At 45.7% G+C, this 23,820-nt stretch overlaps 2 protein-coding genes across 8 annotated transcripts in view; both read left to right on the top strand.

Annotated features, from left to right (window-relative positions):
- Positions 1-22,623, top strand: part of nup210 (nucleoporin 210) — a 34,171-nt gene extending 11,548 nt beyond the window's left edge. For 2 of the 3 annotated variants that reach the window (XM_027159465.2, XM_047806962.1), the window contains 20 exons: positions 128-256; positions 906-1,033; positions 1,122-1,257; positions 1,343-1,405; positions 1,571-1,750; positions 1,859-1,939; positions 2,952-3,083; positions 5,349-5,507; positions 5,661-5,752; positions 12,939-13,113; positions 13,596-13,771; positions 14,082-14,302; positions 14,408-14,544; positions 14,905-15,019; positions 15,146-15,292; positions 18,667-18,917; positions 19,082-19,283; positions 19,926-20,027; positions 20,657-20,731; positions 20,893-22,623. In XM_027159465.2, the coding sequence (XP_027015266.1) occupies positions 128-256; positions 906-1,033; positions 1,122-1,257; positions 1,343-1,405; positions 1,571-1,750; positions 1,859-1,939; positions 2,952-3,083; positions 5,349-5,507; positions 5,661-5,752; positions 12,939-13,113; positions 13,596-13,771; positions 14,082-14,302; positions 14,408-14,544; positions 14,905-15,019; positions 15,146-15,292; positions 18,667-18,917; positions 19,082-19,283; positions 19,926-20,027; positions 20,657-20,731; positions 20,893-20,990 (2,799 nt within the window). In that variant the 3' untranslated portion in view covers positions 20,991-22,623. The remainder of the gene's footprint in view (positions 1-127; positions 257-905; positions 1,034-1,121; positions 1,258-1,342; positions 1,406-1,570; positions 1,751-1,858; positions 1,940-2,951; positions 3,084-5,348; positions 5,508-5,660; positions 5,753-12,938; positions 13,114-13,595; positions 13,772-14,081; positions 14,303-14,407; positions 14,545-14,904; positions 15,020-15,145; positions 15,293-18,666; positions 18,918-19,081; positions 19,284-19,925; positions 20,028-20,656; positions 20,732-20,892) is intronic. The other variant, XM_047806963.1, reaches the window with a different exon arrangement.
- Positions 22,624-23,495: 872 nt separating this feature from the next.
- The window catches only part of iqsec1a (IQ motif and Sec7 domain ArfGEF 1a), a 94,658-nt gene continuing 94,333 nt past the window's right edge, over positions 23,496-23,820 (top strand). Inside the window, exon 1 of one of the 5 annotated variants that reach the window (XM_047807023.1) lies at positions 23,496-23,820. This exon is cut by the window's right edge and continues 125 nt beyond it. In XM_047807023.1, coding sequence (XP_047662979.1) covers positions 23,611-23,820 — 210 coding nt within the window. In that variant the 5' untranslated portion in view covers positions 23,496-23,610. The other 4 variants (XM_027159479.2, XM_027159478.2, XM_027159473.2 and 1 more) reach the window with 4 other exon arrangements.

Raw genomic sequence — 23,820 nt, 5'->3', positions numbered from 1 at the left:
TCACATTTATTTATTTGTTTGTTTGTTTGTTTGTTTACATTAAACCACATGAATCTATATTTATTCATTACCATTAATGAAGTTTCCCTGAAGTCCATCTGTTCCTCTCATGCTGTGTAACATCCAGGTGGTCCCAGTGCGTCCTGGTGTCCTCCAGGTGATGATCCATGACCTCTGCTTAACCTTTCCTGCCCCTGCCACAACCACAGTGCACATTTCAGACATCCTGGAGGTTTATGTGCGTGTGGTGGATAAGGTGAGGAGCAGCTGACCTTCACTTGTAAATAAAATCAGTATTGAGTGTCTTAGGCAGTGTATAGCGCCCCCTCGGGTGAATTGTTCAGTTGACTTACAGTGATGTATGTTAAATATATCTTTAATGGTGCTTGCAAAGTAACATTCTTATTATCTTGCTGGACAAAATTTCGTCGCGTAACTTGTCCCGCAGCTTTTGTCCTAGACCCATGAATGAGGTGTCAAATCGACCGGCTCACTGAGGAGAGGTGTGCTATGAATTTTATAAGCGATCCAACCAATGATGTTCGCACAGCGGACAAAAAAGTGGCCAAAAAAAATCCCATAGAAATAATCTCTCGCACACGCAGCTCAGGCACGGCTTCTCTTCTGTGTTCTCCTAGTGACTGTAGATGTAAAGGACACTCTCAATACATGTAACTATCAACTCCACACTATCAATCCAATGATTCCATAAGTATTGGCACCCCATCGGGTATTCTGGTGACGGCACTCCCACCCCCAAAATAAGCGAAATCAAAAAGTTAGCACAACATGGACAGGTCATATATCAAAACACTCAGCCCGATGAGGGGAACTTGCCACGTGCAAGCACCATTCACATCTTCTTTAGGAAATGTACATTCTAGTTATTATTACTGTTTTGTCAGGTGGAGATCGGGAAGTCCGTGAGAGCCTACGTCCGAGTTTTGGACGACAACAAAAAGCCGTTTCTTGCCAAATATTTTTCTCACATGAATCTGAAACTGAAAGCTGCATCATCCATCGTGTCTCTGCAGTGAGTGTAAAACGAAATGTGTAGTATTTATACTGACACTGGGGTTCTTTTTTCTTATTTTTATAATAAAAACCTCCTTCATTAACAGACCTTTATCAGAGCACTATGAGAAGGACACGGCTACGTTCCTGGTCAAAGGCTTGGTGATCGGTCAGACGAGTATCTCTGCTGTCCTGACAGATAAAAACGGGAGAGAAATCACATCCTCACCACAACAAATCGAGGTGAAGCTTTCAATGCTTCTTTATAGCAGTTCTGTTGGAGCACATTGACGTTTTGTGATTGACTTATTTGTTGCTTTGTCTTTAGGTTTTCCCACCTTTCAGGCTGCTCCCAAGGAAGGTGACGATGATCATTGGGGCAGTGATGCAGGTGAGTGAATACGTTTTGTGCCAGAGCTTTTATTTAGTTATTTTATTGTAGAGTCTATAGTATTAATGTGCTTGTAGTGTGAAACCTAAATCAGTGTGGTTCCTGTCCTTATGAATAATCCCTAAACATGATGATGATTAATCTCTTCTGTCTACCAAATTTCAGATCACATCAGAAGGAGGTCCACAGCCTCAGTCCAACATCCTGTTCTCTTTAAGTGACCCACACATTGCTTCAGTTAACAGCATCGGTCTGGTTCGAGGCGTCGCCGTGGGCAACATGACCGTTACAGGAGTCGTACAAGCCATTGACACCGAAAGCGGGAAGCTAGTGGTGATCTCGCAGGTATCACGCCTCATTCTCCTGTGGGCTTCTACATCAAACCTTCTGCATGTCATTATCTAAAGTTTATTAGTCATGATTTAAAACCTTTAAAATGGTGGATGTTTACAGGATCACGTGCAGGTGGAGGTGGTGCAGCTCAAAGGGGTCCGAATCCGAGCGCCCGTCACAAGGATGAAGACCGGCACCGTGGTAACACACTCATTTGTCCATTTGCACATTCGCAATCCATTTCATAAACATCACTATGGGGCGTGTCCCAATCCACGTCTAATTAGTTTGTACTATAGCTCACACAAACATCTCACACACAGTTCACACATATTTAACAAACGAAAGGTTTTTAGATAGAATGCATTTTATTAAAATTATTTAAAACTTGAAATTTCGTCACGTGACGTCACGTGAAAATTATAAATTTGCACAACATGGACGTATCAACTGACATATCAAAACACTCAGCACAATGAGGGGAACTGCCCCACAGGTATTCTGGTCATGTCACGTGACGTCATGTGTAGCCCCGCCCCCAAAACAAGCGAAATCAAAAATTTGCACAGCATGTGACATATCAAAACACTCAGCACAATGAGGGGAACTGCCCCACGGGTATTCGGATCACGTCCCATTCTCATGCTCAACTCCAAAAGTATTGGCACCCTAGCGGTCCAGTAGCTTTCACAATCTTTCTGTCCACTCGTCTCCAAAATGCACCGGCCTTTGCGAATACTTGCACCGTCAAAGCCAACATCAAAGTTTGTCACGGCGATCTTTACAAATCTAGTTCTCATTTGTAATTCTGTCATTTATGAATATTCAGTAGGTGGTGTTATACTGTTACATTAACATACTGATATATCAGCTACATTAACTAGCTAAACAAGTCACTGTTGTGAACCCTCACTCATGATTGGTCCAAAACTGACATGTGATGACATGACAGATTGAGACTCTGTGGCTCTGCCTCTAGATTAGTCTCTAAACACCAATATTTTTGGTAAGCAGATTCATTCTGTATAATAATTCTCTACTTCTGTCTTATTATGAACGTCAGGAATGTAGACAAACATAAGTATATTTTTTATAGTTAATTAGTATAAAGGTGTTTAAATTAAGGCCACTTTAATTCTTAGGTGACTTTAAACAAATTTATTAAAATCACACAGTACAAAAGAGAACAGTTAAAGATTTTGTCTTGCTGTAGATGCCAGTGTACGTGATGGGATTAACGAGCAGCGAGACGCCGTTCTCCTTCGGCGATGCTCTGCCAGGACTCAAGTTCCACTGGAGCGTAACCAAGAGAGACATCCTGGACGTCCACACTCGCCATTCAGAGGTGAGAGATCATCAGGGCAGATGCTGGGATTATATAATACACTTTACAGTTTCAGTCTGTACCCCATGGGGTGTGTTTGAGTTTTGGTAGTGAGAGAAACACCTTGTCAACAAACTTGTGTATAATTGCTCTAGATGCAAAGTTGTAGTCTGAGGTGTTTATTCATTCCACTTGTAATTAATTCACCATTTTTTCACACTGCAGCTGCATCAGTATTTAGTCCTAGTTTTTAAACTTTGCCCGAATGAGAGGGTCACATTGGGCCCTTGTTATAGTGTCAGTTGATGTGACAGATGGGATGTGGTAGCTCAGTGGTTAAGGTGTTAGGCTACTGATCGGAAAGTCATGGGTTCGAACCCCAGGTCCACCAAGCTGCCACTGCTGGGCCCCTGAGCAAGGCCCTTAACCCTCAGTTGTAAGTCACCCCTGGATAAGGTTGTCTGCTAAATGCCGTAAATGTAGTTGATGGTGGAAATGAAGAGGCTGTCGATCCCACAAAGACAGCAGCTGGTCAGAGCTGTATAGCTTTCAACTGCAGGCAAATCCAAGACATCGGTGTCCACAAAATTATGGTGGGGATTTTTTGGACTTGGTCACATTAACATCCTGTGCCGGTGCACAGTGAGAGAGTGAATACAAAGTTCTAAGCGCCCTGTTAAACCCCAAGCGTGTGTGTAAGCCACAGCGTACAGCGGTCTGAGCTGTGCTCTATCATATTGCTCTGTGTTCTAGTTAAAGGACCCCAACAGATTTACGTTAACGTCCATGACAAAGTCAAGTTTCTCAAGTTAAAACTCTCTCCAACAGAAGTACAAAGCTAGTTAAACCACCGCCGAGAAGACGACACGTCTGCTGGAGTCCCGACATGAGGTTTGGTGTTTGGTAGCTTAGGTCTATGCCAATAAAAACACAATGTTTTTAGCCTTTTCATGATCTTTAATCTAATTTAAGACTTTTTAAGGAGATGTAAAAACCCTGTAATTGTTTAATTTGATCAATTTACAAAATGCAAAGCGAGCAAACAGAACAAATCTAAATCAAGTTAATAAAATATATACAGGTTTTGGACTAAATAATATGAACACCCATCGTTATAGGGCTTAATATTTGTGTAGGCTGATGTGGAAAAATAATGGTGTGATTATCACTTTTATTTTTCGTTGTTCTTGTTGAGGTTACGTGTTCGTATAAAACACGTTGTGCTCAGCAGAGCTTATTTTCTCAGGCGTCATCGGGCATCGAGGCAGGATACACCCTGGACGGAGTGCCAACCCATCACAGGGCACACACACACTCTCATTCACTCACACACTACGGACAATTTTCCAGAGATGCCAATCAACCTACCATGCATGTCTTTGGACCGGTGGAGGAAACCGGAGTACCCAGAGGAAACCCCCGAGGCACGGGGAGAACATGCAAACTCCACACACACACAAGGTGGAGACGGGCATCAAACCCCCAACCCTGGAGGTGTGAGGGGAACGTGCTAACCACTAAGCCACCATGCCCCCCCTGCTTAGTTTCAGACATCGTTTACATAGGAGAATTGTCAGACTTCTGAATCAGACCGGTGTTTGGAGCTCATTTAGCAGAAACATTTGTAAACTTTATAGCACAACTGTATGGTGTTGAAGAGCAACAGTCTGCACCATTATGACTGAGTGAACAAAACATCATGGGACCGACGAACACGAGGAAAGATTTAAACAACACAGAACTACTGCAGAAGATGATAATGGGCCCATAAACACAGCCAAAACAGTTCAGTCTTGTTCTGAGGAGCACGAGTATGAACATCTGCCCTGGCCAGCTCCATCACCTGACCTGAATATTATTCAGGAGAGAAGTGCAAGACACAGGTTTCCTGCTCCAACATCTCTGAAGTTACTAGAAGATTTTCTTCTAGATGAATGCTACAAAACTCCAGTTGGAATATATTTAGAAATATGCATCTATTCCAAGAAGGTTGGAAGCTGTATTAAATGCAAATGGTGGTCCGTTGGTCTGTTTTCACTTCAGTATTTTTGAACGTATCCTTATTTTACATGATTTCTTCACACTTGACTAAAACGTGCACAGTTCCGTATATAGTGCAGTGAAAATCTTTGTGTCTGGAGCACAGACAGCGTCGGTGTGGCAGCTCTTAACCACAGAAGAGACTCTAACCATCACTGAATCATTTGTCACTTTGTCGTTATTAAATCAAGGAAACATTTAAGGTACTAAGAATCTTTTTCTGTTTAACTCTCTCACCTTCCGCAGGCCTCCATTAAACTTTCTGCTGAGCACAATTTTGCCATGAGTGTATCGGGCAGCAGTAAAGGTCGCACCGGACTGAAGGTGGTGGTAAGAACCACTGTTCCAGAAGCAGGGCACTTGTGGGGCAACAAGCTGGAGCTGAGTGATGAGATTCAGATCCAGGTGAGTTGTGGTGCTATCAGCAGGAAACACCGTAGAGTTCTCTCTGTTCTAACTGTGCTCAGCACTCAGAGAAAAGATGTTACCTGTGTCTCCAAACTGTAACTCAGTCTTATGGTTCTGTCTTTTTTCTTTTTCTTTTTTTTTTTTTTTCAGGTTTTTGAGAAATTGCAGTTGTTGAATCCAGAAGTTCCGGCTGAGAAGATCTTAATGTCACCAAACTCTTTATTAAAGCTACAAACCAACCGGTGAGCGCAGCAACACACTCGCAGCTCGCTACAGAGATCATGTACAAAATTAATCAAATTTACTCAATAAACCTGTTTAAATGTCACCCAAGTCATATTCAGACGTCACCCCAGTCATATTCAGACTCCTTCCTGGAGTCGACTCCATGGACAAACCCAGATGATTCACACAGTGAGCACCAAAAGAGTAAAGTGTTATATAAACTTAAATCTGTACAAACTGAAGTATGTGGATTAAGGTCAAGAAAACACGCAACTAGGGTTGCAAAGGGGTGGAAACTTTCCGGTAAATTTACAGGAATTTATGGAAATTATTTGGAAATCTAAGGAAATGTATATAAACTATATCATATACAAACATCCATCCATCTTCTACCGCTTATCTGGGGCAGGGTCGTGGGGGCAGCAGACTAAGCATGGACTTCCCTCTCCCCAGACACTTCCTCCTGCTCTTCCGGAGGAATACCGAGGCGTTCCCAGGCCAGCCGAGAGGCATAGTCCCTCCAGAGTGTCCTAGGTCTTTCCCGGGGCCTCCTCCCGGTTGGACATGCCCGGAACACTTCCCAGGGGAGTCGTCCAGGAGGCATCCGAAACAGATGCCCGAGCCACCTCAGCTGACTCCTCTCGATGTGGAGGAGCAGCGGCTCTACTCTAAGCTCCTCCCGAGTGACTGAGCTCCTCACCCTATCTCTAAGGGAGCGCCCAGCCACCCTACGGAGGAAACTCATTTCGGCCGCCTGTATCCGGGATCTTGTCCTTTCGGTCATGACCCAAAGCTCATGACCATAGGTGAGGGTAGGAACGTAGATTGACTGGTCAATAGAGAGCTTCGCCTTGCGGTGCAGCTCTTTTTTCACCACTTTTGATCACCCGCTCCATCCTTCCACTCATAAACAAGACCCCAATATACTTAACTACTCCACTTGAGGCAGGAGGTTTCCGCCTAGTAGAGAGTCCAGCCTCTCTCTCGAGAAGTTTGGTTCCAGAGCCCAAGCTGTGCGTGGAGGCGAACCCAACTATTTCTAGTCGGTATCTATCAGCCTCCCGCACCAGCTCAGGCTCCGTCCCCCCCAGCGAGGTGACATTCCATGTCCCTAGAGCCAGATTACGTGTACGGGGATTGGGTTGCCGAGGCCCCTGCCTTCGACTGCCACCCAATCCACAATGCACCGGCCCCTTACAGTTCCTTCTGCAGGTGGTGGGCCCACGGGAGATCGGCCCCACATCACTCCTTCAGGCCGGAGGACCCGTGGGGTAAGACCCGGCCACCAGGTGCTCACATGCAAGCCCTGGTTGCGCCATACCGGGCAATGTCACGGACCTTGATTTTGAATTCTTCATAAGGGGCTTTTTTAACCGCTCTTTGTCTGGCCTGTCACCCAGGACCTGTTTGCTTTGGGAGACCCTACCAGGGGCAGAAAGCCCCAGACAACATAGCTTCTAGGATCATTCAGGCACGCAAACCCCTCCACCACGACAAGGTGGCGGTTCAAGGAGGGGCATATACAAACATAAATATACATTTTGTTTGGTCATAAGCAGACGTGCATGTAAGGTTGTACACATTTTAAAAATTACGTCTAGACTGATTTAATTTTAAGTAGAACTTTAATTGACTGACACAAAAGCATAATAAACATTATTATGCTTGTAATAAACATAATAAACTTAATTGTAATAAACATATTTCCCTATGATTGCTGTAATCTATTCTAATTAGTAAGGTAGTTATTAAATTTAGGTATTGGGTACAGTTAAGAATGTAGAACAGTTTGTCTATACGAACACCATGTTCAAGCATAAGGGTGTCCATCAGTACACGTGGCACCAGGACACCCTAGGTCGGAGGTCGATGATCGTTTTTGTGGTTGTTTCATCTGGCCTCCGGCCGTATGTCTTGGACACTTGGGTAAAGAGAGGGGCGGAGCTGTCAACTGATCACCACCTGGTGGTGAGTTGGATTCGATGGCGGTGGAGGAAGTCTGCTGGGAACATTTGGCAGAGTCTCCGGTCAGAGAGATCTTCAACTCCCACCTCCGGCAGAGCTTCAACCAGATCCCGAGGGAGGTTGGAGACATTGAGTCCGAGTGGACCATGTTCTCCACCTCCATTGTCGACACGGCTGCTCGGAGCTGTGGCCATAAGGTCTCCGGTGCTTGTCGTGGTGGCAATCCCCGAACCCGGTGGTGGACCCCGGAAGTAAGGGATGCCGTCAAGCTGAAGAAGGAGTCCTATCAAGCCTGATTGGCTCGGGGGACTCCAGAGGCAGCTGATAGGTACCGAAAGGCCAAGCAAGCTTCAGCCCGGGTGGTTACGGAGGCAAAAACTCGGGAGGAGTTCGGTGAGGCCATGGAGAAGGACTATCGGTTGGCCTCAAAGAAATTCTGGCAAACCGTCCGGCACCTCAGGAAGGGGAAGCAGTGCCCTGCACACACTGTTTACAGTGGGAGTGGGAATCTGCTGACTTTGACTGGGGACATTCTCGAACGGTGGCAGGAGTACTTCGAGGATCTCCTCAACCCCACTGACATGTCTTCCCCTGAGGAAGCAGAGGCTGAGGGCTCGGTTGTGGACTCGTCAATCCCCCAATCTGAGATCACTGAGGTAGTTCAGAAGCTCCCCTCTGTTTAAGAAGGGGGACCGGAGGTTGTATTCCAACTACAGGGGGATCACACTCCTCAGCCTCCCCGGAAAAGTCTATGCCAGGGTCCTGGATAGGAGAATTTGGCCGATAGTCGAACCTCGGATTCAGGAGGAACAATGCAGGTTTCATCCCGGTCGTGGAACACTGGACCATCTCTATACCCTCACCAGGTTGGTGGAGGGTGCATGGGAGTTTGCCCAACCTGTCCACATGTGCTTTGTGGATTTGCAGAAGGCATTCGACTGTGTCCCTCGTGGTGACCTGTGGGGGGTGCTCTGGGAATATGGGGTCCGGGGCCCTCTGTTAAGGGCTGTCAGGTCCCATTATGACCGGAGCAGGAGTTTGGTTCGCATAGCCAGCAGTAAGTCAGACTTGTTCCCAGTGCATGTGGGACTCCCGACAGGGCTGCCCTTTGTCACCCGGACCTGTTCATTATTTATATGGACAGGATTTCTAGTATTTCTCAGTATTTCCCCGGAATTGCTGGAGGAAGTGTCTGGGGAGAGGGAAGTCTGGGCGTCCCTGCTTAGACTGCTGCCACCGCAACCCAGCCCCGGATAAGCGGTAGAAGATGGATGGATGGATGAAGAATGTAGAATAATGTAATGCAGAATAAGGAATTAATGTGCTTAATAAGTACTATTAAATAACCAATATTCTATTAATATTCATGCTAATAAGCAACTAGTTAAATGACCCTAAAATAAAGTGTTACTGTGCATGTTATGGAAGTACATATGTAAGTACATGCAGGGGGTTGGCCTCAATGGCCCTCCAGTAAACTGTGTGCAAGTGACCGAGGAACGCAGGGTACAAATTCAACTTAAATTGCATTAAATCTTGTTGTTTTAAACAGAATCCTGCAAGATTTTTTTAACTACATTTAAGTTCCTTATTATAGGCAACTCTGCATTTTTTTTTTTTGTAAAATTCCCAGTTTACTTCCATATATTTCTGTTAATTCCCATGGAAAGTTTCCAGCCTTGAAAACTCCCAGAATTTTGCAACCCTAAAACCAACTGAAGCTCCCAAGCTGCTAAAGAAAAAGCTCTGAATGAAAAAACGTGCTGTATGAAGGTGTAGGACGGGTGTTTTGTAGACATTAAAGCAGCGATTAATATTTAACACATGAACATGAAGGTCAAAAAATATTATTATTTAATCACATCAAGTCCAATAGAATGTCAGGTCTCTGTTTTTAACATTAACATTAGCTTTAATATCAGAGGTTTCCCTTTTTAACAGTAAGTCCTATTGGACCACAGTAACAGTTTACTGTAAATAACAATCAATGTTCCATTCCATTTTCTACCGCTTATCCGGAACCGGGTCGCAGGGGCAGCAGTCTAAGCAGGGACGCCCAGACTTCCCTCTCCCCAGACACTTCTTTCAGCTCTTTTCCTGGGAATACTGCGGCGTTCCCAGGCCAGCTGAGAGACATAGTCTCTCCAGCGTGTCCTAGGTCTTCCTTGGGGCCTCCTCCTGTTTGGACATGCCCGGAACACCTCCCCAGGGGGGCATCCTGGAGGCATCCGGAACAGATGCCCGAGCCACCTCAGCTGACTCCTCTCGATGTGGAGGAGCAGCGGCTCTCTTCTGAGCTTCTCCCAAGTGACCGAGCTCTTCACCCTATCTCTATTGGAGCGCCAGCCATCCTACGGAGGAAACTCATTTCGGCTGTCTGTATCCGGGAGCTCATGACCATAGGTGAGGGTAGGAACATGGATCAACTGGTAGAGATACTCAAATATACTTAAACTCCTCCATTTGAGGCAGGAGCTTTCCACCAACCTGAAGGGGGCAAGCCACCATTTTCCAAAGGGCAGCCCTGCCGGAGTCCAACATGCACCGGGAAGAAGTCCAACGTACTACCGTCAAAGCGAACCAAACTCCTGCCCCGGTCATATAGGGACTGCACAGCCCTTAGCAGAGGGCCCGGACTCCATACTCCTAGAGCACCCCCCACAAGTCGCCATGAGGGACACAGGCGAATGCCTTCTCCAGATCCACAAAGCACTGGTTGGGCTAACTCCAATCTATAGAGATGGTCCGGTGTTCCATGACCGGGACGAAAACCTCATTGTTCTTCCTGAATCCGAGGTTCGACTATCGGCCAAATTCTCCTCTCCAGTACCCTGGCATAGACTTTTCCAGGGAGGCTGAGGAGTGTGATTCCCCCTGTAGTTGGAACACACCCTCCGTGTGAAGTCAGCAGATTCCCACTCACACTGTAAACAGTGTGTGAAGGGCACTCCTCCCCCCTCCTGAGGCGCCGGATGGTTTACCAGAATTTTTTCTAGGCCGACCGATAGTCCTTCTCCATTGCCTCACTGAACTCCTCCCAGACCCGAGTTTTTGCCTCCGCAACCAGCCAGGCTGAAGCTTGCTTGGCCCTCTGGTACCTATCAGCTGCGTCCGTAGTCCCCCAAGCCAACCAAGCTTGACGGCATCCCTTACTTCTGGGGTCCACTAACGGGTTCGGGGATTGCCACCACGACAGACACCGGAGACCTTACGGCCACAGCTCCGAGCGGCCGCGTCGACAATGGAAGTGGAGAACGTGGTCCACTCGGACTCAATGTCTCCAACCGCCTTCGGGATCTGGTTGAAGCTCTGCCGGAGGTGGGAGTTGAAGATCTCTCTGACCGGAGACTCTGCCAAATGTTCCCAGCAGACCTTTACATTATGTTTGGGTCTGCCAAGTCTGTCTGACTTCCTCCCCTGCCATCGGATCCAACTCCCCACCAGGTGGTGATCATTTGACAGCTCCACCCCTCTCTTTACCCGAGTGTCCAAGCCATATGGCCAGAGGTCAGATGAAACAAATACAAAGTTGATCATCGATCTCTGACCTAGGGTGTCCTGGTGCCACGTGCACTTATGGACACCCTTATGCTTGAACATGGTGTTCGTTATGGACAAATTGTTACTAGCACAGAAGTCCAATAACAGAACACCACTCTGGTTCAGGTCGGGGGGGCCGTTCCTCCCAATCACGCCCCTCCAGGTGTCGCTGCCCACGTGAGCGTTGAAGTCCCCCAGTAGAACAATGGAGTCCACGGTCAGAGCACTTTCCAGCACCCCACCCAGAAACGGCAAGAAGGTCGGGTACTTTACACTGCCATTTGGCCCGTAAGCACAAATAATAGTGAGAGACCTATCCCCGACCCAAAGGCGCAGGGAAACAACCCTCTCATTCACCGAGGTGAACTCCAACACATGGCTGCTGAGCTCGGGGGCTATGAGCAAGCCCACACCAGCCCGCCACCTCTCACCGCGGGCAACTCCAGAATAGTAGAGAGTCCAGCCTCTCTTGAGGAGTTGGGTTCCAGAGCCCAAGCTGTGCGTGGAGGCGAGTCCAACTATCTCTAGTCAGTATCTCTCAACCTCCTGCACCAGCTCAGGCGTCCCCCGTCCCCCCCAGCGAGGTGACATTCCATGTCCCTAGAGCCAGATTCCGTGTCCAGGGATTGGGTCGCCGAGGCCACCACCTTCAACTGCCACCCAATCCACATGCCACATGGCACGGTGCAATACAATCAATGTGAAAGAACAAAATCGGACAATAAGAACTGATCAGTATAAATTGTGTCTTAACAGGGTTATTAATCTGGAGTGGGTTTTTTTCAGTGCGTTTCGGAGTTACTGCATCCATCACACATCTTCTACTTTAACATATACTGGTGATTAAAGTCCTCAGGGCCAAGCAATGTTAAAGAAAGGCCCTCGATTCTACTTTTAATGATTATTCTTAATTCATACATTAAATCTCTGCCCAAGAGACTGACTGGGCAGCATTCAGAGATTATAGGAAATTATAGGATTATAAGGAAAATATGAACCGGGGGTTTCCCCGTGCTGCAGATTGCTCAGTAACTTTTAAACTAGACGCTCCTATTGAATGTTTTGTGTAACTCCTCTATCTTAGTAAATGACCGGTCAGCACCCGAGTCTACACCCAATGGGACAGGAATGTTCTCCACACTCAAGGTTAACATCGGTAGTTTAACAAAAACCTCAGTTGTGTATTTAGCATATTTACCTTCAGGTAAATATCTTTGTTGTACAAATTCAATGGCAGAGTTTACAGTGTCTATACAAGTGTCAGGAAAGGGCTTCAGCTCAAGCATGTCGACTTTATAAAGCATAGTAAACTGTTACTTACCCAGACCTTCTGCACTGTTCCCTCCACCCTCACTCCGTCTCCCTTGCACATTCCCTCAGTTGTGTGGATGATCTTTGGCCCATTCAGCAGGTCTGGTTTATGGCAATAAGTTGTGTAAATAAATATCACTAATAATTTAACACAAGTCTCTGTTGGCCAGATTTATTTTGTAGAATTAGCTCTCAGAAGGAAAAATCTGCTCCTTCCCAAACTACTAAAAAGGTTGGAGACCCCTGGTTTAGGGTCATATAGAGAATGGGAGAACTTAGATACTACAAACTAATGTTTTATATTAAATAATAAAATGATTAAAGCTGGATGCAGTTTTAAATCATAAGATAGTATGATGCTAGTGAAATATTTTCTTGTGTGTTCAGGGATGGAATGGGATCTCTGTCGTATCAAGTTCTAGATTGTCCTGATGCAGCTTCTGTGGTCCATGTGGATGATCACGGCCATCTTACCTCAGGCTCTCTGGCAGGCACGGCGTCATTACAGATCACTGCTCAGGAGAGCTTCGGAGTCAACCAGACCATCATTATTGCTGTGAAGGTAACGCCCACTTTCTACCCAGAAATGGTAACATGCTGATGTTAATGTAGTATGTCTGGTGTTGCTGATTGTGGTGATTGTGATGTTAGTACTGACTTTCATTTGTTAAATGTAATGGTGTTATAGTTGATGTCGATTTTATGTGTGCGCCACATCAAATATAACACCATTACATTTAACAAATGAAAGTCAGTACACACCAGTGCACGTGTGTGGGTGTGTGCTGGTGTGTGGGTGCGTGCTTGGGTGTGGGTGCGCGCTGGTGTGGGTGTGGGTGCGCGCAGGTGTGGGTGCGCTGGTGTGTGTGTGTGTGGGTGCGCGCTGGTGTGTGTGTGTTTGGGGGTGCGTGCTGATGTGTGTGGGTGCACAGTGGGTGTGGGTGCGCGCAAATGTGTGGTTGCGTGTGTGTGTGTGTGTGCGCACGTCTGTGTTTGCACGCGTCCTGGAGTTGCTGTTAATGTACATGTTGATGACGTGTGCAGGTGGTCACCGTCTCCTACCTGAGACTGAGCACCAGTCCAGTTTTCTACACCTCGGACAGGGAGCAGTTCTCGGCCTTCCCCCTCGGCTCTGTACTCACCTTCACTGTCCACTTCCACGACAGCAACGGTGAACAGCTGCACAGCCACAACTCACAGCTCACCTTCTCCACCAACAGGTATGAGCTTCATTCACCTTCTGGGAGACGTTGCAGACAGGGGGAGATGCAGAGAGACACAAACAGAGATGGGGACAAACACTGAAACTGAGAGACATAAATAATAGAGAAGAAAAGACCGATACAGAGAAACGTTCTGAATCTGATTTCTCTCTTAGTGCTTATTTTCAATAAACATGTAAAATAAACTTAATATTTCACTTCACTTTGTTATACACTCTCTCCTCAACTGCTGCTCAATAACTACGGGTGTGAAAATTGTGTGTCTCTGTGTGTGTGTGTGTGTGTGTGTGTGTGTGTGTGTGTGTAGGGATGACCTGGTGCAGGTGGGTAAAGATGTGAGTAACAGTTCTCTCACAGTGAGGACAGTAAATGTGGGTTTGACTTTGTTGAGCGTTTGGGATTCGGAGCAGAGCAGCCTGGTGGATTACGTCAGTCTTCCTGTTCATCACGCCATCCAGCCGGCTGAGGCCCACAACCTGGTGCCTGCTGACGTTGTGTGTTTTTCAGCCCGGCTCTTTAGCCATGAAGGTGATTTCATAACAGTGCTGTTCAATTCCACATTCTGATTGGTTAGATGTTGTTGATTTATTTTAATATTTAATAGTAATAATGTTAATGGTGACATTTTGTCAGGTCTCTCTGGAACATGGAGCTCATCATCCAGCTCCATCCTGGAGATCCATCCCAAGACGGGTGTAGCTGTAGCTCGAGATGTGGGCACAGTCACTGTTTATTATGAGATACCAGGACAACTGCGCACTTACAGAGAGGTGATGTGCAAGTTTTCTTTATGATGCTTCATAACACTGTTCTGAGTCCTTATGATGCTTTATACACTGTTCTGATGAGTCATTACATGCGCTCACTTCTTTAAGTTGGGAGAAATGCAGGTAAATAATAAATAATTATATATGTCATTAGTTGCTGTAATAATTCTATAAATATTAACATCTAGTACATTATCTAACTTATATGATTTTATTCATCATGTGACAGAATGTGTGACATCATGTTCACCACACTGTGTAAAGCTGAAAGCTTAGAGTCCATCTTCACTCTAGGGCAGAACACCAAGGACCATCTAGACTGTGTTGAGTGACTGTTATTATATTTATTGTACGTGTGTTCAGGTCGTTGTGAACACCGTCTCCAGGACCGTCGCTACGGTTCCCTCAGACTCTGTGAGGAACGAGCGAGAGACCAAAGTGCACCTGACCACCAGAGAAGGAGGAACCAACCTCATTGGTACGCCAAGCAGAGCTTCACATGTGGGAGCACAAATCTAATGAATAACTGATTAATGGAGTTAAAGTTATTATTAAAGGCAAAAACTTGGCAGCTCTTGTTTATTAGATAATGGTATTTCTACAGGAAGCTGCTCGCCCATTCAGTTGGAAAGCATCGTCTCTCTACAGCCCGAGAAGTCCATCAGTTGCCATCTGCAGTTCACCAGCAATGTCGTCGACTTCTCTGCTCATGACGTCTATAACACACACACTACTTTTGACCCCAGCACAGGTGTGTGTGTGAGAGTGTGTGAGAGTGTGTGAGAGTGTGTGAGAGTGTGTGAGAGTGTGTGAGAGTGTGTGAGTGTGTGAGAGAGTGCGCGCGCGTACTGTGTGTGTGTACTGTGTGTGAATACTGTGTGTGTGTACTGTGTGTGAATACTGTGTGTGAATACTGTGTGTGTGTACTGTGTGTGAATACTGTGTGTGTGTACTGTGTGTGAATACTGTGTGTGTGTGCTGTGTGTAAATACTGTGTGTGTGCTGTGTGTAAATACTGTGTGTGTGCTGTGTGTAAATACTGAATGTTCACACAATATTTCGTGCAGTAACATTAGAATGAACACAGTTCCTTAGCAGCAGGTCCTTTGGATAATATATAGTTGTGCAAAAAACAGCAAATGACTGAAATATTGTATAATTTGTGCGAAATGGCTGAGATATTGTACAATATGTGCAAAAACAGCAGAAAAGTGTGCAAAACAGCATGTAAACAGTTTGATGTGTCAGTGTTTGTGTTTTATGAGAGTACAGTCCATACAGATGATGTGTGTGTGTTGTGCTCAGTTCAGTTATTAAGGAGTCTGATGACTTGTGGGAAGAAACTGTTACACAGTCTGGTCGTGAGGCCCAAATGCTTCGGTACCTTTTTCCAGACGGCAGGAGAGTCTTCTCCGCTGTCCTCACTATCCGCTGCAGGGTTTCGCGATCCGAGATCGTACAGTTCCCAAACCAGACAGTGATGCAGCTGCTCAAGATGCTCTCAAAGGTCCCTCTATAGAACATGGTCAGGATGAGGGGAGGGAGATGTGCCTTTCTCAGACTTTGTAGGAAGTAGGGACGCTGCTGGGCTTTCTTGGTGATGGAGCTGGTGTTGAGTGACCAGGTGAAGTTCTCCACTAGATGAACACCAAGAAATTCGGTGCTCTTGACGATCTCTACGGATGGTCCGTCGATGTTTAGTGGAGAGCTAACTGCCTGGCTCTATACCAGGCAGTTAGTTGTTGCACCTCCTCCCTGCATGCTGACTAGTCGTTCTTGTTGATAAGACACACCACAACTTGATGATCTGGTTCGATCTGTGCATTGCTGCACAGTCGTGAGTCAGCAGAGTGAACAGCAGTGGACTGAGCACGCAGCCCTGAGGGGCTCCAGTGTTCAGTGTGGTGGTGCTGGAGATGCTGTTCCCGATCCGGACTGACTGAGGTCTCCCAGTCAGGAAGTCCAGGATCCAGTTGCAGAGGGAGGTGTTTAGTCCCAGCAGGCTCAGCTTCCCAATCAGGTGCTGAGGGATGATTGTGTTGAATGCTGAACTAAAGTCTGTGAGGGCTAAATGAACAGTCGTGGCAATGGCATCGTCTGTGGAGCGGTTTGTACGATACGCGGACTGTGGGGGGTCCAGTGAGGGTGGCAGCTGGGTTTTGAAGTGCCTCATGACGAGCTTCTCGAGGCACTTCATAACGATGGGTGTGAGTGCAACGGGATGATAGTCATTGAGGCAGGACACTGGTGGTAGCCTTGAGGCACATAGGAACAACGGCGCTGCTCTGGGAAATGTTGAAGATGTCCGTAAAGACATCCGCAAGCTGTTCTGCACATTCTCTGAGCACCCTGCAAGGAATGTTGTCTGGTGCCTTCTGTGGGTTAACTGCATAGAGTTCTTCTCACGTCGGCCGTGGATAGACAGAGTACCTGGTCATCGGGGGGAGGGATGGTCTTCCTTGGCGTTACGTTGTTCTGTACCTTGAACCGACGGTAGAAATCGTTCAGCGCGTCTGGGAGGGAGGCGTCGCTATCACAAGCAGGTGAAGCTGTCTTGTAGTTTGTGATCACCTGTATGCCCTGCCACATGTGCTGGGTGTCTCCGCTGTCCTGGAAGTGGCTGTGGATTGACTGGGCGTGTGCATGCTTTGCCTCTCTGATGTCTCGAGGCAGTTTGGCCCTTGCTGTTCTTAGGACCGCTCTGTCCCCTGTTCTGAAGGGTGGGTCCCTAGTCCTCAGCAGAGCACGCACATTAGCAGTCATCCACGGCTTCTGGTTGGAGTGTGTGGTGATGGTCTTGGAGATGGTCACGTCATCAATGCACTTGCCGATGTAACTGGTCACTGTTGACGTGTACTCCTCCAAGTTGATGGAGTCAACGTTGGTTTCAGCCTCCCTGAAGATGTTCCAGTCAGTGCACTCAGAGCAGTAATGAAGAGCAGAAGTGGCTCCTGCTGGCCAGGTTTTCACCTGCTTCAGAACCGGTTTTGAGCGTCTGACGCGTGGTCTGTATGCTGGAATTAGCATAAGTTATGTGGTCTGAGTAGCCGAGGTGGGGGCGGGGCTCCGCACGGTACGCACCGGGAATGTTTGTGTAAACAAGATCCAGCTGTGTTTTCACCTCTCATAGCAAAGTCCACATGCTGATGGATTTTAGGGGGCACTGACTTGGGATTTGCATGGTTGAAATCTCTGGCGATGATAAAAAGTCTGTCGGGGTGAACATTCTGTAGGTTGCCAATAGCTGGGTATAGCTCACTTAGCGCCTCTTTAGCATTAGCGCTAGGAGGAATGTAAACTCCGACAATGTAAACAGTAGTAAATTCCCGTGGTATATAAAATGGTCTGCTTCTAACAGTCACAAACTCCACTGACGATGAGCAGTAAGTAGAAACAAGCACAGAGTTCTTGCACCATTCTGTGTTGATATAAACACACACCACCACCATGAGTCTTACCGCACAGAGCTGCATTTCTGTCGGCTCTAAATGAAGTTAGCCCGTCCAGCTGAATGGCGACGTCCGGAACGTCACCGGCGTCGGTGAGCCACGTCTCCGTGAAAACAAACACGCGGCAGTTTCAATTCTCTCTCCGTGTTCGAGTCGGATGTAGTCCAGTTTATTGTCCAGGGAGAAAACGTTGGCTAGTAAAATGGACCCCTGTCCTGGTCTCAGGTATCAGGCGACACCGGGGACCGGAGGCCTGGTCTCCGCAGCAAGCCGAGGTCACGTAGCCTATCCAGTACCTCATCGTGCAGGTTGGTTGTAACACGATTTCTGTACTTTATTAGGTCCTGGTGGTTGTATACATAAACACCGCTGTCTCTGGTGTCCATGTAGAAGCAATGGTCGGGCCAAAAACCGTAAATAAAAACTAAAAAAAAAACGTAAATAGCACCCTATTGAATCTGGAGAGGCCGCTGTGTGCTACTGCCGAGCCGCCGTCCCAGCCGTGTGAGTGTGTGTGTGTGTGTGTGTGTATGTGTGTGTGTGTGTGTGTGTGTGTGTATGTGTACACCTGATGTACTTTTTCTGATTTTCGACATTGTGTAGTAAACTGAGTGAGACTCAGTGAATCTGATATAACTGACTGAATGGTTGAATGAGGACACTTCCTGTGCTGCAGGTGTGTACAGCTGTGTGTTGACCCTCGGCCCGTTGACGGAGCAGCAGGTGAAGGTTCTGGGCATGTCCATGAGCAGTGTGAGGGTGGAGGCGGGTGTGGAGGGAAGTCGTTTTACAGGAGAGCGAGTTGGCACTGATCTGCTGGTGAATCCTGGATTCTACGCCGATCAAACACGCATCATCCTGAGCAGCCAACACAGAACAGCTGAGCTCAGTGTGTTCAGTGCTACAGGAGTGTTGCAGCACCTGCAGGTACCTCAGTTACCTCCTACTTGGAGCAGAAGGATGATTTGTTATTGTTACAGTTTGATTAAGCTTAAGATTTAATGTTGTTGGAATAACACTGTGTGTGTTTGTGTGTGTGTGTGTGTGTTTGTGTGTGTGCGCGTGGGGGCTGCCCTTGCCTTGACCTGTAGGTGAAGTCGAGCTCTCCCTCCATCCTGGTCCAGGAGAAGGAGGTCTCCCCCACCTACCCGAGCTTCATCAAATACACAGTGACTCTGCTTAACCTGCAGGACACGATGCCTGCCTCTCTGACCGTGTCGAGTCCCAGCAGCAAACAGCAGCTGCTCATTCCCATCACTGTCCTACACCCAGACCCCAGCTCCACCAGCAGAGGTGCTCTGTTCTACACTCCACCTTACATCTCAGGAACATTAGAGAACATTTCAGCGTTAGACTTTTACATAAAAACATAAGTGTAATAACGTCCCTTTAACACAGTACAGTGTCACTGTACACAACTACATCACAGGCCACAGGGAAAAACTACATCACAGGCCACGGGGAAAAACTACATCACAGGCCACGGGGAAAAACTACATCACAGGCCACAGGGAAAAACTACATCACAGGCCACGGGGAAAAACTACATCACAGGCCACGGGGAAAAACTACATCACAGGCCACGGGGAAAAACTACATCACAGGCCACGGGGAAAAACTACATCACAGGCCACAGGGAAAAACTACATCACAGGCCACAGGGAAATCAGTGTAAATGTGCAGTGTTGTGTAAAATATGTAGAACTTTAAACAGACCTTTTATCATCAGTGAATGAGTTTAGTGTCAATTTCTGGAGACTGAATAGATGAATTATTGTCTTATTTATAATTACAATAAGCAGAACATTATGAGGAGGGGATTGTTTAGGGTTTTAGCTTCCTGTAGGTCAGTAGAGTGGATTCTGCTCTCAGGGTCAGAGGTCAGTGTGTTGATGATAAATGTGCTGTTGTTAACACTAACCTTGTGTTCATCAGAAGGAGATGGAGTCGGGATCCTGCAGCAGTTCATGGACTCGTACCAGGTCATGTTCTTCACCCTGTTTGCTGTCCTGGCCGGTACGGCGGTCATCGTTATCGGTGAGCCGTGCGATTCATCTCGTATTACCAGTGTTATGGGTTTCCATAGCAACATGTTCATTGATGTGTGAAGTGTAATAAGAGCCTGATGATGTACATCTGCTATAATATAAAGGATAAAATTCTGTTTTTTTTATTGAAGAATCTTTCTGATGTTTCTAAAATAACTTTCTTTCTTTTTTCAAATTAAAATGTGTTCATATTAAGATTCAGATTTTTTAAAAGTCCATCTAAGTTGTTGTATACACAGAGAACATGGAGTAAGTGTTCAGTTTATTACACACTGATGTGTAACAGTAGACTGGTGTTAAATACACAGCTCAGTTTATATACACAGTAAATCTAATAGAACACGTTCTGTGACGTTCCACCACGTGACCAACACCATCTTTATATAGAACACTAAATAAAATGAAAATCTAGATATAAAAATTTAATCTCTTCCATCCTGTCCAATTCCTATTCTAGAGGATCAGATCAAATTACACCCACCCCCCTTTATTCTCCTCCCCGGTCATCTGATCTGTTACTCGATGCCGTTTGTCAGGTCTGTAATACTTCCTCTGCAGCGTTCTGTGTATCTGAAGGTAACCGTGATGGTGTGCCGGTGTTTTTCTTGTCTTCCGCAGTGTGTCACTCCATTTTCTCTCCAAAAGACCCACCGGCTCATCCTGCCTTCATCCAGAGAACTCCGCCCTCTCCAGGTAGCACACACACACCTGTCATGTCATAAATCAGTGTTTCTTTTCACGCTGTGGACGAGAACCCACACGGAGGGTGTTTTTTTTTTTTTTTGTTTTTCTCCTTCGTCCTATAAATGTAGTCGTAACTTTGTTCTTGTCGTCTTGCTTCTTTCCTGCTGCAGCATCTCCGGCCGCGAATCGCTTTAACCACACACCTCACTCTGATCTGAGAGGAAGCCCGAACCTTCGTTTGTTCTCTCCGAACTACAACTCGCGCTGAGATCAGCCACAAACATGCAGTCCAGCTGTTACAAGTGCCTTTAAGTGTGTGTGTAGCTTCCTGGTATTTACCGGTGTTTTCCGTGTACTTTTTGTTTGGATGTTTATAGAATCCTACCGGCCTTTTTTTTCTCTCTCTCTGCTTCTTTTATAACTCTGGGCATTTTTATTCCAGTCCATGTGATGAATCTGTGAACACATGAAAACTCTGGACCTCACATCAAACCTGTCAATCATGTGATGTAGTTTATTATTATTATTATTATTATTATTATTATTAGAGTATTTTGAATATACCAGGCACCACCGTGTCCTCACTGAATCCGCCCTCGTCATGCAGCACTGAAGATGTGTGAAAGTTTGGCCAGTTTTTTGTGAAGTAATAATGTTTCTACTGTTTTTGTTAAGTTTAAAGTGTGTGGTCTGATCCACTTGGCCACGTCTCCTGTACTCATGTGAAATAACTGACATCTGATAAATTGCTTTTATTCAGGGTACAAAAGTCTGAGTCTGCTCACAACATCTGATTTCATCCTGACGAGCATCAGAAATCATTCTAACGATGATAACCTCACGTGGCGACGTGCGTGTGGGGCCGAGCACCGTTTACTGCTTTCTCCCTGAGTGAACAGTTTACTGCCAGGAGCCACAGAGCACTAAAAGTCTGTGTGATGGCTGATGCTGACGCTGCACCGTGTGCTGCAGGATGTCTGGCTGATCAGGGCTTTTTAAGTAATGAAGACAAAATGCCGCTCAGGTTCAACATTTAGTTCTGCAGTGTTTGGTGTTGTGGTGTATCTGAGGGAGGAAACCAAGCCTCAGGGTTCTGTAGCTGTTCTGAACACACAATAAGAGCTGATGCTTCCTCGACATCATTCGTTTTAGAGACAGAGGGAAAAAAAATCCCGACTGTTTCCTGATGAATATAATACACTTTATTTCCATTTACAGAATGAAAGGATTTTTATTTTATTCATTAAAATAATACAGATTTTCTTCAAGCACACTTTCAGAATCGGTCCGTAATGTAAACAGTCTCAGTAATAGATTACTGTGCAGATTAATAATAATGTAATGAGTCACTGCAGGTTAACGAGGAAGATAAACAGGTTTAGTGGTGAAAAAGTTAAATCTACTGACCCAAAGAAACGTAAAGCTGATGTGGGGCAGAATAACAGACGTCTGTAAACTCGTCTGACTTTACTCTTATTGTCTGGTGTTTGCGTCACTCGTCTGTTAAAGCGTCACTAATGTGAACTGAACGGTGATTAAAACTGATCTGTTGTCAGTTTTTTCTTGTTTGTGAGACTCAGACTTTTAAACTTTTTTTTTTGTTGTATTTTTACACAAGATTCCTCACGTATTCAGACGTTTTCTCTCCATGTGAATTTTGTTGTGAATTTTGTGAATTCTTTTGCTAAAAGTTGTGAATTTGTTTTTACTTGATACCTCAGAAGTCAGGGCTCAGTACCATGATGATGGTTTTTCAGGTTTGAAGACTGTGGCAGTGTATAAAATATAAACAGCCTGTGGTTTTACTTTAGGGTTTTTCACACAGGCGAATCTTCGGCAATGTGAGTTTTAATTCAGTTCTGCTTCTGTTTGCTTTTGTCGATTAAATGCCTTTTTCTAAACCTGTTGGACTTTTTATTTATCTGAACTCTCATCACATGAACGAGGTCGTGAGCATCTGTTACTCCTGTAAAACTGAAACTAAAAAAAAGAAATATCTTTAAGCAAAAGTCAGAACTTTATTTAAACTTTGGATGAACTTCAGTGTTTTCATCTAAAAATATTTAACAATCAAAATAGCTACAAATTTCAGCCCAGATTTGTGAAGGTTCTGTCGTAGAGACAAGAACAGATTTTATTTATTTATGTATTATTTCACCAGTTTCTGTAAGAGCTTCAGAGACTCCTGTTTATGTAAGAAATCAAGAGATCTGAGATTCAACACACTGAAGCGGCTGCTGGACATGAAGTGATGCAGAATTACAAACAATTTGGAGTGGACTTGTGTTTGTCATTATATATATATATATATAACATTATATATAACACATTATATAACGTTATATATAACACATTATATATAACATATAGCATATATATATATATAACACATATAACATACATTATATATATAAAACGTTATATATAACACATTATATATAACATATAGCATATATATATATATATAACACACTTTATACATATATAAAATCCTCAGAGAATATAGAGAAGATGAAATAGCAGTAAAATATGTTATCGATATTATATTATGATCATGTTCATTGTAACGTTGTTTATTCGGTTCCCGCTCTGCACCACACGGTATTTTCTCAGTGGTGACGTCACCAGCTGCTTAGACAAGCGTGTAATTTACAGCCTCTGTTTTGAGTCGAAACGAGTCGGTTCATGTGACTCACACTTGTGAATCAGTGTTCGGAGTTGCGGTGTGTTGATGAAGAGGAGGAGGAGGAGGAGGAGGAGGAGGAGGGGGAAAGTTCCCCGTTGGTACAGTTAGTGTGTCCGGTCCTCAGCAGGATGTCGGTGTCGGACCGGACTGCGCTAACGGCAGTAAACACGGATGTTGGTGCAGTTTAAAGTGCAGCAGCGCGATGGAGGGTCCGGGACAGGGTCAGGGACAGGGACAGGGTCAGGGACAGGGACAGGGACAGGGACAGGCTCAGGTTCCGAGTCCGGGACAGAATCCCAGCAAGGCGGCGGAGTGTCTGATCGAACTGAACCGGATCATTGAGACGCAGCACGCGCTCCTGGAGAGGCAGAAGACTCGGATCACGGAGCTCCAGCTGCAGGTCGCCGAACTG

Source organism: Tachysurus fulvidraco, chromosome 23 (genome assembly GCF_022655615.1).
Source record: "Tachysurus fulvidraco isolate hzauxx_2018 chromosome 23, HZAU_PFXX_2.0, whole genome shotgun sequence".
In the NCBI taxonomy this organism is placed as follows: Eukaryota; Metazoa; Chordata; class Actinopteri; order Siluriformes; family Bagridae; genus Tachysurus; species Tachysurus fulvidraco.
This window is presented reverse-complemented; position numbering and strand designations above follow the sequence as displayed.